The sequence below is a fragment of the Manis pentadactyla genome, chromosome 10 (genome assembly GCF_030020395.1).
Source record: "Manis pentadactyla isolate mManPen7 chromosome 10, mManPen7.hap1, whole genome shotgun sequence".
NCBI lineage: Eukaryota > Metazoa > Chordata > Mammalia > Pholidota > Manidae > Manis > Manis pentadactyla.
In genome coordinates, this window is record NC_080028.1 from 71283244 (window position 1) to 71302975 (window position 19732).

General features: G+C 39.0%; 1 protein-coding gene across 4 annotated transcripts in view; it reads right to left on the reverse strand.

Annotated features, from left to right (window-relative positions):
- The window catches only part of MRTFB (myocardin related transcription factor B), a 226708-nt gene that overhangs the window by 38946 nt on the left and 168030 nt on the right, over positions 1 to 19732 (reverse strand). For all 4 annotated transcript variants that reach the window (XM_036917865.2, XM_057486947.1, XM_057486948.1 and 1 more), the window contains one exon: positions 18907 to 19085. In XM_036917865.2, the coding sequence (XP_036773760.2) occupies positions 18907 to 19085 (179 nt within the window). The remainder of the gene's footprint in view (positions 1 to 18906; positions 19086 to 19732) is intronic.

A 19732-nucleotide genomic window follows, 5' to 3' on the forward strand; every position in this document is an offset into this window, starting at 1 on the left:
ACTTTAAAAGAACCTAAAAGAAATTCCCTGCCCTGGCCCTGAACTTTATATTAGGCCAAATATTTAAAAAATATTGAACATTGGAGGGATTAAAGATGGTGGCGTGAGATGTGAGAAAGAGGCTTCATCCTAAAAACGCGTATAATATGAAAATATAATTAATACGACTAATCCTGAAAGAGCAACAGGAAAGAGGGCTGCACCACACTGCATACACCTGGAGAAAAGAGCAGACCTCACGGAACAGGGTAACGTACCAAAGCTGTGGCCTGCTGGGAACCAAGCCCTTTCCACAATTCAGATCACAGGTGGGAGGAAGATAAATGGAGTGGGGAGGGAGAGGAGGCATGGGACTGATGAATACCTAACTCTGGAGATCTGCTCTGGGAGCACAAACCTACATTTCATGGTGCTTTCATGATACTCTTGTGATTAGGGGGTTGGAAAGCTAAGAAAGGCAGAATACCTGGACAGACTGAGATTCCAGCTGCTTGTGGAAGCAGGGATCCATATCCGGCTGCTCTGGGACAAAAGAAAAGCGGACAGTCTGAGAGACTTCCTAACAGCAAGAGGGCTGCTAAAGGGGCAAGGATTGCACAGAGCTTACTGCTCAGGAGAAAGGACAGGTAGACAAAATTGTCCTAGTGTACTCTGCCCAGCAGGTTGGGAACTTTCTTGATCTTCAGGTGCTCCAGCTCCCTGGCTGGCTACACAGCTCCAAGGATCACCTCTGTGATACGCAGCCTACTGCATCTTTCTCCTGGCCAGCCCGACCTGCCTTGCAAACCAGCAAACCCTACCCTGGTGTTAGGTCAGCCAGAGGGAAGATCTGTCGACAGCAACTACGAACACAAAGCATAGAGGCTTTATACCTGTGTGCTCGGCCCACTGGTTCAGGCAGTGAAGGCAGGCATAGCAGCTGGGAAGCAGAAAACAGCTCTTTCCTCCCCCAAGGCATCAATACCACTCCCCTGTGACACCTGACATTGCTTCCGGGACTGAGCAGCTCCAGAGAGTAGAGCTTCTGGGCACTAGATGGCGCCATATACAAATATGGAATGTGAAAGAAACCTGGTTCAAAGCAAAATTATGAATACAACACCTGAGAAAGATTCAAATGAAATTGACCTCATGAATCTTCCTGAAAGGGATTTCAAAATAAAAATCACTAACATGCACATGGAGGTACAGAAAAATATTCAAGAACTCAGGAATGAATTCCAGCCAGAGATCCAATCGTTGTAGAGCACAATGGAGGGTATTAAAAGCAGATTAGATATGGTGGAGGAGACAATAAGTGAAATAGAAATTAGAGAGGAAGAATACAAAGAAGCTGAAGCACAGAGAGAAAAAAGGATCTCTAAGAATAAAAAAATATTGAGAGAATGGTGTAACCAACACCAATCCAAATGGATCAATATTTGCATTATAGGGGTACCAGAAGAAGAAGAGAGAGAAAAAGCAATAGAAAGTGTCTTTGAGGAGGTAATTGCTGAAAACTTCCCCAATCTGGGGAAGGAGATAGTCTCTCAGGTCATGGAGGTGCACAGAATTCCCAACACAAGGGACCCAAGGAAGACAACACCAAGACATATAGTAATTAAAATGGCAAAAATCAAGGATAAGGAGAGACTACTAAAAGCAGCCAGAGAGAGAAATAAGATCACATACAAAGGAAAGCCCATCAGGCTAACATCAGACTTCTCAGCAGAAACCTTACAAGCCAGGAGGAGCATGATATATGTAATGCAATGAAACAGAAGGACCTTGAACCAAGAATACTTTATCTGGCAAGGTTATCATTTAAATTTGAAGGAAGGATTAAACAATTTCCAGATAAGCAAAAGCTGAGATAATTTACTGCCCAATAACCATCTCTACAGTGTATTTGGAAGGGACTGCTATAGATGGAAGTGTTCCTAAGGTTTAATAGCTGTCACCAGAGGTAATAAAACCACAGTAAAGAAAGTAGAACAGCTAAATACTAAGCAAATACAAAATTAAATCAACTATCCACAAAGTCAATCAAGGGATAGACAGAAGAGTACAGAATATGATACCTAATATATAAAGAATGGAGAAGGAAGAAAAAGGAAGAGAAAAAAAGACACTTTACATTGTGTTTGTAATAGCATATTAAGTGAGTTAAGTTAGACTCTTAGATAGTAAGGAAGTTAACCTTGAAGGTTTGGTAACCAGGAATCTAAAGTCTGCAATGGCAATAAGTACATACCTGTCGATAACCACCCTAAATGTGAATGGACTCAATGCACCAATCAAAAGACACAGAGTCACTGAATGGATAAAAAAACAAGACCCATCTATATGGGGTCTATAAGAGACTCACTTTAAACCCAAAGACATACACAGACAAAAAGTGAAGGGATGGAAAAAGATATTTCATGCAACTAATAGGGAGAAAAAAGCAGGAGTTGCAGTACTTGTATCAGGCAAAATAGACTTCAAAACAAAGAAAGTCACAAGAGACAAAGTGACATTACATAATGATTAACGGGTCAATCCAACAAGAAGATACAACCATTATAAATATCGATGCACCCAACACAGGAGCACCTACATACGTGAAACAAATACTAACAGAATTAAAAGGGGAAATAGAATGCAATGGATTCATTTTAGGAGACTTCAACACTCCGCTCACTCTGTAGGACAGAATAACCAGACAGAAAATAAGTAAGGAGACAGAGGCACTGAATACCACATAAGAACAGACGGACCTAACAGATATCTACAGAACGCTACACCCAAATGCAGCAGAAAATACACACTCTTCTCAAATGCCCATGGAACATTTTCAAGAATAGATCATATACTAGGCCACAAAAAGAGCCCTGGTAAATTGAAAAGATTGATATTGTACCAACCAGTTTCTCAGACCACAAAGGTATATGAAACTAGAAATAAATTATGCAAAGAAAATGAAAAATCCCACAAACACATGGAGGCTTCACAACATGCTCCTAAATAACCAATGGATCAATGACCAAATAAAAATAGAGATCAAGCAATATATGGAGACAAATGACAACAATAATTCAACACTGCAAAATCTGTGGGACACAGTGAAAGCTGTGCTAAGAGGGAAGTATATTGCAATAAAGGCCTACCTCAGGAAAGAAGAACAATCCCATATTAAGTGAGTTAAGTTAGTCTCTTAGATAGTAAGGAAGTTAACCTTGAAGGTTTGGTAACCAGGAATCTAAAGTCTGCAATGGCAATAAGTACATACCTGTCGATAACCACCCTAAATGTGAATGGACTGAATGCACCAATCAAAAGACACAGAGTCACTGAATGGACAAAAAAACAAGACCCATCTATACGGGGTCTACAAGAGACTCACTTTAAACCCAAAGACATACACAGACAAAAAGTGAAGGGATGGAAAAAGATATTTCATGCAACTAATAGGGAGAAAAAAGCAGGAGTTACAGTACTTGTATCAGGCAAAATAGACTTCAAAACAAAGAAAGTCACAAGAGACAAAGCAACTTTAGAACACTCTAAACTCACAATTAACGAAACTAGAAAAAGAAGAACAAATGAGGCCCAAAGTCAGTAGAAGGACAGACATAACAAAGACTAGAGCAGACATAAATAAAATCAAGAATAAAACAAAAGAAAGGATCAATGAAAGCAAGAGCTGGTTCTTTGAGAAAATAAACAAAATAGATAAATCCCTAGCCAGATTTATCAAGAAAAAAAGAAAGTCTACTCACATAAACAGAATCAGAAATGAGAAAGGAAAAATCACTATGGACACCACAGAAATACAAAAACTATTAGAGAATACTATGAAAAATTATATGCCAACAAACTAGATAACCTAGAAGAAATGGACAGCCTTCTAGAAATAATACACCCTTCCAAGGCCAACCCAGGAAGACACAGAAAATCTGAACAGACCAATTACCAGCAACAAAATTGAACTGGTAATCACAAATCTACCTAAGAACAAAACCCTTGGTCCAGATGGCTTCACTACTGGATTTTATCAAAATTTAGTGAAGACCTAATACTCATTCTCCTTAAAGTATTCCAAAGAGTAGAAGAGGAGGGAATCAAACTTATTCTATGAGGCCAGCACCACTCTAACACCAAAATCAGGCAAAGACCCCACAAGAAAAGAAAATTATAGACCAATATCCCTGATGAACATAGATGCAAAAATACTCAACAAAATATTAGCAAACTGAATTCAAAACATCAAAAAGATCATCCATTGTGATCAGTAGGATTTATTCCAGGGATGCAAGGACTGTACAACATTCGAAAATCCATCAACATCATCCACTACAGCAATAAAAAGAAGGACAAAAACTACATGGTCATCTCCATAGATGCTGAAAGAGCATTTGACAAAATTCAACATCCATTCACGATAAAAACTCTCAACAAAATGGGTATAGAGGGCAAGTACCTCAACATAACAAATTCCATATATGACAAACCCACAGCCAACATTATACTTAACAGCAAGAAGTTGAAACTTTTCCTTTAAGATCGGGAACAAGACAAAGACGCCCACTCTCCCCACTTCTATTCAATATAGTACTGGAGGTTGCAGCCACGGCAATCAGACAACACAAAGAAATAAAAGGCATCCAGATTGGCAAAGAAGAGGTTAAACTGTCCCTGTTTGCAGATGACATAAAATTGTAAATAAAAAACCCTAAAGAATCCATTCCAAAACTACTAGATCTAATATCTAAATTCAGCAAAGTTGCAGGATACAAAAGTAATACACAGAAATCCATTGCATTCCTATACACTAATGATGAACAAGCAGAAAGAGAAATTAGGAAAACAATTCCATTCACAGTTGCATCAAAAAGAATAAAATACCTAGGAATAAACTTAACCAAGGAAGTGAAAAGACCTATACTCTGAAAACTACAAAACACTCATAAAAGATATTAAAGAAGACACCAATAAATGGAAACACATTCTGTGCTAATGAATAGAAAGAATTAATATTGTCAAAATGGCCATCCTGCCTAAAGCATTCTACAGATTCAATGTAATTCCTATCAAAATACCAACAGCATTCTTCAATAAACTAGAGCAAATCATTCTAAAATTCATATGGAACCATAAAAGACCCCAAACAGCCAAAGCAATCCTGAGAAGGAAGAATAAAGCTGCAGGGATTATGCTCCCCAACTTCAAGCTCTACTACAAAGCCACAGTAATCAAGACAATTTGGTACTGGCACAAGAACAGAACGATAGACCAATGAAACAGACTAGAGAGCCCTAATATAAACCCAACCATATATTGTCTATTAATACATGATAAAGGAGCCATGGACATACAATGGGGAAATGATAGCCTCTTCAACAACTTAGTGTTGGCAAACTGGACAGCTACATGGAAGAGAATGAAACTGGATTACTGTTTAACCCCATACACAAAAGTAAACTCGAAATGGATCAAAGACCTGAATGTAAGTCATGAAACCATAAAACTCTTAGAAGACAACATAGGCAAACATCTCCTGAATATAAGCATGAGCAACTTGTTCCTGAACCCATCTCCTCCAGAAGGGGAAACAAAAGCAAAAATGAACTCATGGGACTATATCAAACAAAAAAGTTTCTGTACGGCAAAGGACACCATCAACAGAACAAAAAGGCATCCTACAGTATGGGAGAATATATTTGTAAATGACATATATGACAAGGGGTTAACATCCAAAATACATAAAGAACTCACACACCTCAACATCCAAAAAGCAAATTACCCAATTGTTAAATAGGCAGAGGATATGAAGAAACAGTTCAACAAAGAAGAAATTCAGATGGCCAACAGACACATGAAAAGATGCTCCACAGCACTAATCATCAGGGAAATTCAAATTAAAACCACAATGAGATATCACCTCACACCAGTCAGGATAGCCAGCATCGAAAAGTAAGAACAACAAATGCTGGCGAGGAAGCATAGAAAGCAGAAACCTCCTACACTACTGGTGGGAATGTAAGCTAGTTCAACCATTGTGGAAAGCAGTATGGAGATTCCTCAAAAAACTGACAATAGAAATACCATTTGACCCAGGAATTCCGCTTCTAGGAATTTATCCTAAGAATGCAGCAGCCCAGTTTGAAAAAGACAGATGCACCCCTATGTTTATCACAGCACTGTTTACAATAGCCAAGAAATGGAAGCAACCTAAGTGTCCATCAGTAGATGAATGGATAAAGAAGATGTGGTACATATACACAATGGAATATTATTCAGCCATAAGAAGAAAACAAATCTTACCATTTGCAACAACATGGACGGAGGTAGAGGGTATTATGCTCAGTGAAATCAGCCAGGCGGAGAAAGACAAGTACCAAATGATTTCACTCATATGTGGAGTATAAGAACAAAGAAAAAACTGAAGGAACAAAACAGCAGCAGAATCACAGAACCCAAGAATGGACTAACAGTTACCAAAGGGAAAGGGACTGGGGAGGATGGGTGGGAAGGGAGGGATAACGGGGAAAACGGGGCATTACGATTTGCACACATAATGTAGGGGGTTGGGGACATGGGGAAAGCAGTATATACAGAGAAGACAAGTAATGATTCTATAGCATCTTACTATGCTGATGGACAGTGACTGTAATGGGGTAAGTCGGGGGGAATTGATAATAGGGGGAGTCTAGTAACCACAATGTTGTTCAATTAATTGTAGATTAATGATATCAAAATAAAATTTAAAAATATATATATTGAAGTTAGAAAATTGTTTTTAAACAACAAGGAAAAGTCTAAAAATGTTTAAGGAATAGGATTAAACATGCAGTATAAAATGATGATTAATCAACATATGAAAACACCTGTTTCAGATAAACAAGCAAAGTGAAATCTATGGCAAAACTACTCATCTATGGCATGGTCTACTTTCTCTGTTACCTGCCTGGGACAAAAGTAGGAAGTTTAATGGAAATTTCATGTCTCCCCATTATTTTATTGTAGTTTACAAAAAGGACTGGTCCAGGGGAGGAGCCAAGATGGTAGCATGAGTAGGGCAGTGGAAATCTCCTCCCAAAACCATATATATTTTTAAAATTACAACAAATACAACTATTCCTAAAAGAGAGACTAGAGATACAGCACAACAGCCAGGCTACATCTACATCTGTGAGAATTCAGCACCTCACGAAGGGGGTAAGACACAAGCCGCAGCCTGGCAGGACCCAAGCGACTCCCCCACTCCAGCTCCCCGGTGGGAGGAGAGGAGTCGGAGCGGGGAGGGAGAGGGAGCCTAGGACTGCTAAATACCCAGCCCTAGAAATCCGCACCAGGAGTGCTGACACACAGTGCGTGGTGTGCTGGACATTAGGGAAATGGAACAGTGTGCCCGCAGCCAGCGCCCCTGGGACAAAAGAAAAGCGAGTGCTTTTTGAAAGTCTTAAAGGGACAGGGGCATCACAGCTGGATGGAAGCATCCCGGCACACTCAGCTCAGCAGGTGGGAATCCTGGGGAATCCGGGCGCCCTAACCCTCTGGGAGGCAGTGCAGCTCTGAGGCCACTCACGGTGATAAACAGCCTCCCATCTATTCCCCCTCCAGCACAGACCCACCATGGCAGGGAAGCAGCCTGAGAGTGGCCATGCCCACAGCAACCACCCAGAGCCCCCTCTGCAGCCGCCTGGGCCAGACTCAAAGGCCTCGCCGGCATGCAGCTGCCCAGCACAAGCCGCTAGGGGTTGCCGTTCTTGCAGCAGAGGAAGGTGACCACCAAGCAAGAAGGGACTTTGTTATCCCAGCTGACACATGCACCAACTGCCCACGATGACATCTATCACCATGAAAAGGCAGAAGAATTTGATCCAGACAAGAATCACCCAGACAACCCCAGAGACAGGCCCTGGAGAGAGAAATTTAACCAGTCTTCCTGAAAAAGATTTCAAAATAAAGGTCATAACCATGCTGATGGACCTGCAGAGAAATATGCAAGAGTTAAAGGATCTAGTTGGGAGAGAGCATACAAAAATAAAACAATCCCTGGAAGGACTTAAGAGCAGACTGGATGAGGTGCAAGAGGCCATTAATGGAACAGAAATCAGAGAACAGGAATACAGAGAAGCTGAGGCAGAGAGAGATAAAAGGATCTCCAGGAATGAAAGAATATTAAGAGAACTGTGTGACCAATCCAAACGGAACAATATCCGCATTATAGGGGTACCAGAAGAAGAAGAGAGAGAAAAAGGGATACACAGTGTCTTTGAAGAAATAGTTGCTGAAAACTTCCCCAAACCAGGGGAGGAAATAGTCTCTCAGCCCACGGAAGCCCACAGGAGTCCCAACAGAAGGGACCCAAGGAGGACAACACCAAGACACATAATAATAAAAATGGCAAAGATCAAGGACAAGGACAGAATATTAAAGGCAGCCAGAGAGAGAAAAAAGGTCACGTACAAAGGAAAACCCATCAGGCTATCATCAGACTTCTCAACAGAAACCTTACAGGCCAGAAGAGAATAGCATGATATATTTAATGCAATGAAATAGAAGGGCTGTGAACCAAGGATACTGAATCCAGCACGATTATCATTTAAATATGAAGGGGGGATCAAACAATTCCCAGACAAGCAAAAGTTGAGGGAATTTGCCTCCCACAAATCACCTCTACAGGGTATTTTAGAAGGACTGCTCTAGATGGAAGCACTCCTAAGGCTAAATAGATGTCACCAGAGAAAATAAAATCACAGCAAAGAAAGCAGACCAACCAAATACTAACTAAAGGCAAAAAATAAATCAACTACTCATAAAAGCAGTCAAAGGAAACACAAAAGAGCACAGAATAAAACACCTAACATATAAAGAATGGAGGAGGAGGAATGAGAAGGGAGAGAAATAAAGAATCATCAGACTGTGTTTACAACAGCTCAATAAGCGAGTTAAGTTACACAGTTAGATAGTAAAGAAGCTAACCTTGAACCTCTGGTAACCACGAATCTAAAGCCTGCAATGGCAGTAAGTACATATCTTTCAATAATCACCCAAAATGTAAATGGACTGAATGCACTAATCAAAGACATAGAGTAACAGAATGGATAAAAAAGCAAGACCCATCTATATGCTGCTTACAAGAGACTCACCTCAAACTCAAAAGACATACACAGACTAAAATTCAAGGGATGGAAAAAGATATTTCATGCAAACAACAGGGAGAAAAAAAAGCAGGTGTTGCAGTACTAGTATCAGACAAAACAGACTTCAAAACAAAGAAAATAACAAGAGATAAAGAAGGACATTACATAATGATAAAGGGGTCAGTCCAACAAGAGGATATAACCATTATAAATAGGTATGCACCCAATACAGGAGCACCAACATATGTGAAACAAATACTAACAGAATTAAAGGAGGACGTAGAATGCAATGCATTCATTTTAGGAGACTTCAACACACCACTCACTCCAAAGGACAGATCCACCAGACAGAAAATAAGTAAGGACACAGAGGCACTGAACAACACACTAGAACAGATGGACCTAATAGACATCTACAGAACTCTACACTCAAAAGCAGCAGGATACACATTCTTCTCAAGTGCACATGGAACAGTTTCCAGAATAGACCACATACTAGGCCACAAAAAGAGCCTCAGTAAATTCAAAAAGATTGAAATTCTACCAACCAACTTCTCGGACCAAAAAGGGATAAACTAGAAACAAATTGTACAAAGAAAGCAAAAGGCTCACCGACACACGGAGGCTTAACAACATGCTCCTGAATAATCAATGGACCAACGACCAAATTAAAATAGAGACCAAGCAATATATGGAGACAAATGACAACAACAACACAAAGCCCCAACTTTTGTGGGACACAGCGAAAGTAGTTCTAAGAGGAAAGTATATAGCAATCCAGACATATTTACCGAAGGAAAAACAATCCCAAATGAATAGTCTAAAGTCACAATTGGGGCCTAAAGTCAGCAGAAGGAGGGATATAATAAAGATCAGAGAAGAAATAAATAAAATTGAGAAGAATTAAACAATAGAAAAAATATCAATGAAACCAAGAGCTGGTTCTTTGAGAAAATAAACAAAACAGATAAGCCCCTAGCCAGACTAATTAAGAGAAAAAGAGAATCAACACACATCAACAGAATCAGAAACAAGAAAGGAAAAATCACGATGGACCCCACAGGAAAACAAAGAATTATTAGAGAATACTATGAAAACCTATATGCTAACAAGCTGGAAAACCTAGAAGAAATGGACAACTTCCTAAAAAAATACAAGCTTCCAAGACTGACCAAGGAAGAAACAGAAAATCTAAACAGACCAATTACCAGCAAAGAAATTGAAGCAGTAATCAAAAAACTACCCCATGAGCAAAACGCCCGGGCCAGATGGATTTACCACGTAATTTTATCAGACATATAGAGAAGACATAATACCCATTCTCCTTAAAGTTTTCCAAAAAATAGAAGAGAAGGGAATACTCCCAAACTCATTCTATGAAGCCAGCATCACCCTAATACCAAAACCAGACAAAACCCCACCAAAAAAGAAAATTACAGACCAATATCCCTGATGAACATAGATGCAAAAATACTCAATAAAATATTAGCAAACCAAATTCAAAAACACATTAAGAGGATCATACACCATGACCAAGTGGGATTCATCTCAAGAATGCAAGGATGGTACAACATTCGAAAATCCATTAACATCCACCACATAAACAAAAAAGCAGGTCAAAAAACACAAGATCATCTCCACAGACGCTGAAAAAGCATTCAATAAAATTCAACATCCATTCATGATAAAAACTCTCAACAGAATGGGTATAGAGGGCAAGTACCTCAACATAATAAAGGCCATATATGATAAACCCATAGCCAACATCATACTGAACAGCGAGAAGCTGAAAACTTTTCCTCTGAGATTGGGAACAAGACAGGGATGTCCACTCTCCACACTGTTATTCAACATAGTACTGGAGGTCCTAGCCATGGCAATTAGACAAAACAAAGAAATACAAGGAATCCAGATTGGTAAAGAAGAAGTCAAACTGTCACTATCTGCAGATGACATGATATTGTACATAAAAAACCCTAAAGACTCCACTCCAAAACAACTAGGACTAATATCGGAATTTAGCAAAGTTCCAGGATACAAAATTAATACACAGAAATCTGTGGCTTCCTATACACTAACAATGAACTAACAGAAAGAGAAATCAGGAAAACAATTCCATTCACAATTGCATCAAAAAGAATAAAATACCTAGGAATAAACCTAACCAAGGAAGTGAAAGACCTATACCCTGAAAACCACAAGACACTCTTAAGAGAAATTAAAGAGGACACTAACAAATGGAAACTCTTCCCATGCTCTTGGCTAGGAAGGATTAATATTGTCAAAATGGCCATTCTGCCCAAAGCAATCTATAGATTCGATGCAATCCCTATCAAATTACCAACAGCATTCTTCAACGAACTGGAACAAATAGTTCAAAAATTCATATGGAACCACCAAAGACCCCGAATAAGCCAAAGCAATCCTGAGAAGGAAGAATAAAGTGAGGGGATCTCGCTCCCCAACTTCAAGCTCTACTACAAAGACACAGTAATCAAGACTATTTGGTACTGGCACAAGAACAGACCCACAGACCAGTGGAACAGAACAGAGACTCCAGACATTAACCCAAACATATATGGTCAATTAATATATGATAAAGGAGCCATGGACATACAATGGGGAAATGACAGCCTCTTCAACAGTTGGTGTTGGCAAAACTGGACAGCTACATGTAAGAGTGTGAAACTGGATCACTGTCTAACCCCATACACAAAAGTAAATTAGAAATGGATCAAAGACCTGAATGTAAGTCATAAAACCATAAAACTCTTAGAAAAAAACATAGGCAAAAATCTCTTGGACATAAACATGAGCGACTTCTTCATGAACATATCTCTCTGGGCAAGGGAAACAAAAGCAAAAATGAACAAGTGGGATTAAATCAAGCTGAAAAGCTTCTGTACAGCAAAGGACACCATCAATAGAATAAAAAGGCATCCTACAGTATGGGAGAATATATTCATAAATGACAGATCCGATAAAGGGTTGACATCCAAAATATATAAAGAGCTCATCACACACCTCAACAAAGAAAAAGCAAATAATCCAATTAAAAAATGGGCAGAGGAGCTGAACAGGCAGTTCTTCAAAAGAAGAAATTCAGATGGCCAACAGACACATGAAAAGATGCTCCACATTGCTGGTCATCAGATAAATGCAAATTAAAACCACAATGAGTTATCACCTCCCACCAGTAAGGATGGCCACCATCCAAAAGGCAAACAACAACAAACGTTCGCGAGGTTGTGGAGGAAGGGGAACCCTCCTACACTGCTGGTGGGAATGTAAATTAGTTCAAATATTGTGGAAGGCAGTATGGAGGTTCCTCAAAAAGCTCAAAATAGAAATACCATTTGACCCAGCATTCCACTTTTAGGAATTTACCCTAAGAATCAGCAGCCCAGTTTGAAAAAGACAGATGCACCCCTATGTTTATCGCAGCACTATTTACAATAGCCAAGAAATGGAAGCAACCTAAGTGTCTATAAGTAAATGAATGGATAAAGAAGATGTGGTACATATGCACAATGGAATATTATTCATATTACTCAGCCATAAGAAGAAAACAAATCCTACCATTTGCAACAACATGGACGGAGGTAGAGGGTATTATGCTCAGTGAAATCAGCCAGGCGGAGAAAGACAAGTACCAAATGATTTCACTCATATGTGGAGTATAAGAACAAAGAAAAACTGACGGAACAAAACAGCAGCAGAATCACAGAACCCAAGAATGGACTAACAGTTACCAAAGGGAAAGGGACTGGGAAGGAAGGGTGGGAAGGGAGGGATAAGGGGTGGGGGAAAGAAAGGGGCCATTAAGAGTAGCATATAGAATGTGGGGGGAGGCACAGGGAGGGATGTGCAACACAGAGAAGACAAGTAGTGACTCTACAGCATCTTACTACGCTGTTGGACAGTGTCTGTAAAGGGGTTTGTGGGGGGGACTTGGTGAAGGGGGGAGTCTAGTAAACATAATGTTCCTCATGTAATTGTAGATTAATGATACCAAAAAAAAAAAAGAAGTATATGCAAGGGTAGAGACTTAATATAAGAAAAAAAAAGGACTGGTCCACAATGCATTGGAAATTTAAAGAACTACATAAAAAATTAACACTAGTCCTTCACTACAGGCCATCCTAGGACCCTTGGTCTATAGTAACTAAACTCAGCAAACTCTTACACTGAGTTTTCATTTTAAAGATTAAAAGCTAAGAATCTCAAGGCATGGGGATGAAAGGTACAGCATGGGGAATATAGTCAATAATATTGTAATATCTTGGTATGGGAACAGATGGTAACTACACATTGTGATGAGCATTGTATTGTGTAATGTATATACGTGTCAAATTACTATGCTGTGTCCTTGGAACTAATACATATTACATCAACTACACTTAAAAAAATGGGAAAAACCACCCCCTAAGAATGTCAACACCCAAAATACAAGATGTTTATGTCGCTCTTTTATTACCTGTGCTTTATAAGGATTGTTTTAGTAATAGTGATTAGACTGATTTTTGATAGGGTACAATGATAACTCTAAAGTAGGAAAAAACAAATTGTGGAGATAACCTCCTAGAGCTTTTCATTCATTAAGGTAGTAAGCACTTGTGATGTGCTGCACCATGTGGTCACTATGAGGTTACTAAGGTAAAATTTCTGCCCTCCAGAAACTTGAGGTCTAATGAGAAAAGAAGTTTTCAGGTACTTTTCCCTTCAACTACAAATGTGGAAGTAATTATATTTAGAGAGATAAATATATTTTCTTTTTGTCAAGTGAGATGCTTGGACAAATTCTAAAACAAACACTGGATAACTATGAAAATAAAGCACAAAATTTGACAAAATAAAACGTAATTATTACTTCTACATGACACAGAATTCCCAAAGACTTTACAGTTATCATAAAGTTTGCCTCGTAGTTGGTGATTAAAACAACCAAACCAAAACAAATCCTACAATATACTTTGGATCCTACTTAAGGATTACTTTCCTCAATGTCCACATAGCATAGTTTACAAGGAGATGCTTATGGATAAGTGTAATAACAAGAATCTTTGTCAGATCCCTTTCTTATAAAGAGTAAAGCACTTAATACAAGAGAGTTTTATGAAGAGTCTGTCTCAAGGTATATGGTACAGAAATTGTGGAACAGGTAAAGTTGCCATGAGCCAGCCCTGACTCTAGGTTCTTACTTGAAGTGTAGGAGGGACTATACCTTTCTCTAACATGGGTCTTCTCCCTAAAGCCTAGTTGACAGATAAAAAGCAGACTGTTACAAGCAGTGACTCTATAGCATCTTACTATGCTGATGGACAGTGACTGTAAAGGGGTATGTGGTGGGGACTTGATAATGGGGGGAATCTAGTAACCACGATGTTGCTCATGTGATTGTACATCAATGATGCCTTAATAATAATAAAAAAAAAAGCAGATTGTTAATGGTCTGCACACAGTAGGCAGAACTGGTGTGGCAGCTGCAGTAAGGAATGTAATAGAAACTAATGTTTCGGTTCAGAAATGCCCATGGCTTAATGTGTGTTGTATTGCTAATAAATAGATCATATTTATTCTTCAAGAAACACTGCTGTTCCTTTTTTCCTTGAAGGAATTCTGGAATGTCAGCCCACTGGGTGGGATTGCCTTTGTTTAAAGTTCTTCTCTAATAAGCTTTGCTGGAGACCAGGTTTCAAGGGCCAGGTGAGAAACCAGTGCACAAGCAGTGCAGAGGAAGGAGCACAGGACTCTCCTACACAGGCAGAACCGTCATGAAGCCACTCCAGGAAGATGGCTGAGGTGACAAAACCCTGTTACTAAAAGGTAAGCCAGCTAATTGCTGTCTGATATCCCAACACAGACAGAAGCAGAGAGCAAACGACTGAAATGGGTAAGTAGAACCATTTTTTTTATTATGGTATCATTAATATACAATCACATGAGTAACACTGTGGTTACTAGACTCCCTCTTCCATTATCAAGTCCCTCCCCGCATACCCCATTGCAGTCACTGTCCATCAGTGTAGTAAGATGCTATAGAGTCACTACTTGCCTTCTCTGTGCTGTAACTGCCTTCCCCGTGCTCCCCTCCCCCACATTAGTAGAACCATTTTTAATGGTACTTCCTTGTGTACTTGATATTCTCTAGCCCTATTTTTAAAGCTCAAAACCAGGGTGCAGCAGCTATGTGAGAATACAGTAGGAGCGGATCTCCCTTGCTCTGTCTTTCTGCCTGCTTAGAACTCAGACCATGGGCTGGTCACTAACTCTCATCCTTCCAGTCCAGGTCCCAGCAAAGCTGAGGGGCCACTCAGGCCCTGTAAACTTTAACCAGAGAATATGAACTGTAGCTACCTGTATGGCCTTTGATGAACCCAAGCTGGGGAGGCTCTCCTCTAAGATGTAAGAACACAAACACTGATTCTACAAGCTGGGCATCAGTCACACTCATGGTGCTGAATTCAATTCAGTATGTCCCGAGCGCCTTTTTTACTTGGCTCTATGCTGTGTTTTGAACACAGACATACACACGTAGCTCTTGTTCTCTAAGAGCTGAAGTCCCTTTCCTCATTGGGTCACTCTTTAGTTGGAGGCACAGACACAATAAACAAACAAACTCATGTATTTCAGATCACAGTGATAAGTGCAACGAAGAAAATAATGCTGAAAGACATGGTCCTTAACAGATAGATATTTACTAATGAGAAGAAATGCTGTAAGAAAACAGACAAACATTTTTAATCCCCAAACTTCCATACCTCTCTGAGCACAGGCCTCCCCTGGAATAAGGGTTAAGGCAGATAACTGCTAAATTCCTTTTCAACTAAAAAATTCTATGATACTTGGCTTTACAAGAATCTTTCCTACTGAACTTGACCAACCCCACTGAGTAGTTCAATAGTTCTGACTTTAAAATAACTAAATACTATCAAAATTTCAGTAAGGCAAAAACACCATAAGGAGAGATGAAAAACAAATTATTTGCAGCACAGAAGTTTTTATAAAACCAAAAGAAATATGAACACCCACTGAAAAATAAGAAATGTGGATTTCCAACGCAATTATAAAAAAATATTAGATTCCTTTGCATGCACGAGAGTCTCAGTTTCCAGTACAATCTGACACATAATAGGTGCTCAGTAAATATTTGTTGAAATGAATTTAATCTAACCAAGCTCAAAGAGCCAGTTAAAACATTCAAATCTCCAGTGTACAAGGTTTAAAGTAATAATATTACCTACTTGTGGAAAGATGGAGTAACTGTAGAAATCAGTATTACCTTCCTGAAAGGCAGTTAAAGTGCCTAACTAAAGGTCCAAATCCATTTTAATATCTGGTAATTATTTAAAAAATAGACAAGTGCCCAGTAAAGTGTGTGTAGAAAACCAGGGTATAGGAAATATGTAAAAAAAATAGGGCTCTTATTGTATGCATAACAGTGAAAAACAGAAAATAACTCTAGAATACCAACAAAGGGAATTGGTTAAAACACATACAATATATCAATCCAACTGAATACTATGTAGCCATTAAAAATCATATAAATGTGTATTTATTGACAAGGAATACTATTATGATTATTATTAAAGTATAAAGAAAGTTGCACAGATTTATCATATGACCCAGCAATTCTACTCCTAGGTATATATACCCAGGAGACCTGAAAACATGTTCACATAAAAACCTGTCCACACAGGTTCTTAGAAGCATTATTCTTAACAGTCAAATGTCCAAACTAAGTGTCCACTGATGAATAAACAAAATATGGTACACCAGTACAACAGAATAGTATTCAACCATAAAAAGAATGATATACTAATATATGTGAAACATGGATAAACCTTAAAACCATGACCCTAAGTGTAAGAAGCCAGTCACAAAAGACCACATATTGTATGATTCCATTTTTATAAAACATCCAGAATAGGCAATTCCAGAGCTATAAAGTAGACTGATCATTGCCCAGGGCAGGTGGATGGGTAATGTGGAGTGACTGTTGATGCGTATGGGTTTCTTTTTGGAATGATGAAAATGTTCTGGAATCAGATAGTGGTGATGGTTGCACAGCTCTGTGAATATACCATTGGGTTATACTGTAATATAACCATTGAATTATACACTCTGAGTGATTTTTCCCAGTGTCATTTTTTACAGACATAGAAAAATCCATGCTAACATTAATATGCGATCTGATCTCAAGAGACAGCAAGTGGCCAAAACAATCCTGAAGAACTAGGCTGGAAGTTTCACACCTCCTGATTTCAAAATTTACTACGAAGCTACAGTAGTAAAAAGTGTGGTCCTGACATTAACGACAGAGATTTAGGCCAACGCAATAGAACAGAGCCCAGAAATAAACTCTTATTGTATATGGTCAAATTATCTTCAACAAGAATGCCAAGACCGTTCTATGGGGAAAGGACAGTCCTTTCAACAAATGGTGCTGGGAAAACTGGACATCTACATGTGAAAGAATGAAGCTGGACTTTTTATCAAATGGATTAAGGACCTAAATGTAAGACCCCAAACTATAAAAATCCTAAAAGACCATAAAGGGAAAAAGCTTCATGACGTTGGGTTTGGCAGTGCTTTCTTAGTATGACACCAAAAACACAGGCAGCAAAACTGCATGTAGACATAAGGGACCAAAAAACATCTGTGCATCAGAGGAAATCACAACAGATGGATGGGAAAAAATATTTATGATCCTATATCTGAAAAGGGATAATATCCAGAATATATAAGGAATTCCTACAACTCAGCACTTGAAAAACAACTAACCTGACTTTAAAAATGGGCAAAGGACTTGAACAGACATTTCTCTAAAGGTGATACCCAAATGGCCAACTAGCACATGAGAAGCTCAGTATTACTAACCATCAGATAAATGCAAATTAGAAGCACAATGAGGTATCCCCTCATACCACTAGAACAGCTACTATCAAATTAACATAAATTGGCAAGTATTAGGGATGTGGAGAAAATGGAACCCTTTGGCACTATTGGTGGTGTTGCAAAATGGTGCAGCTGCTGTGGAGAACAGTATGCAGGTTCCTGAACAAATTAAAACAGAACTACCATATCATCAAGCAAACCCATCTCTGGATTTATGCCCAAAAGAATTTAAAGCAAGGTCTTGAAGAGATATTTCCCCATGCAGGTACACAGCATCATTATTTACAGCAGTCAAGAGATGGAAGCAGCCCAGTGTATACTGATGAATGTATAAATAAAATGTGGTACATCCATACCATGGAATATTATTCAGCCCCAAAGATGATGGAGAGCCTGTCACATGCTACATGGATGACTCTTGGGGACATTATGTTATGTGAAATAAGTTACAAAAAGACAGTGTATGATTGCACTTGTGTGAAATATCTAAAGTAGTCCAATTCACAGACAGAAATAGAATGGTGGTTGCCAGGACCTTGGGATGAAGGAATGGGGAATTGTTAATTTTAATGGGCATAGTTTCAGTTTTGCAAGACAAAAATGGTTAAGAGAGTGGAAAAGAAAAAAAGGGATGGATATTATGGTATGTGAATTACATCTAAAAAAAAAGTTATGTGAAAAATTGTAAAAGTGAGTTATAAAACTGTTTATAAAATAAAATGTGTATATAACAGAAATAAAATGTAAGATTCTATTGAAAAATGTTAACGGTGGTTAGACTACAGGTGAAAAAAAGGTATTTTCCCACTCTCAGACTTCCAGTGAAAATGTATTGCTTTGGTGTATGTTAAAACAAAGCACTTTCTCTGTTTAGTGGTAAAAACAAGAAAGGTGATACCTGGGCTGGAGTGTTTGTAGTCACAGGAGATGGCGATTCAGTAGCTTTTGGCTCACTGGGGGATGCAGCAGACCCCTGGGACTCCTGGCTGGCTGGCTGGTCCGGAGATAGGGCATCACTACTGTCTTCGTCAAATGAGAAATCACCCTGGGTTTGGGGATAGTCCTCCTTCCCAACACCTGAAGGAAGAAATGATTATTAACTTATCCTGGCTTTGGAATACCAAGTTTAAAGTGAAAAAGGAGAAATACTGCTTACTATGAGAACTTAAAAAAAAAAAATGAATGTAATGTGCTTCCCAGGGGAAGAACACACGACGACCTATGATGAATACTTGGAAAAATAAATCAAATCTGAATCAGATCAAGCCTTTGGATCCAACTACAGTTACAGGAAGTATAGGAGGTAAGAAAGTTTTCACCAACACCTGGAGATGCAAATGCATTCAGTAAAACCCGGAATATGGAAGTGCTAGAGGACAAAACAAACCTGTTCATCAAAAAATAAATAGTAAGGAAAGAAAGGGGGAGGAAGACCCACCCAAGCCAAAGGCAATGATGGCGCTAGTCTGGATTCCAGTTCAGAAGCCAACTGTTAAAACATCCCTGAGCTAAGGGAGAAGATGGGGCCCCGACTGGGTGTCTGTCTCCTCCACGTCCCACCTCACGGAGCGCCTGCCGTATTGACACCTTACCTGTTGAGGCCCATTTCTTTGGGATTGAATGGAACTGTAAATTGATGGTATGGCTTAGAATTATTCACTACAAATTATGAAAGATTTAGGTTCATACTAATACAAAATATATCCTCCCAAGTAATAGAAACT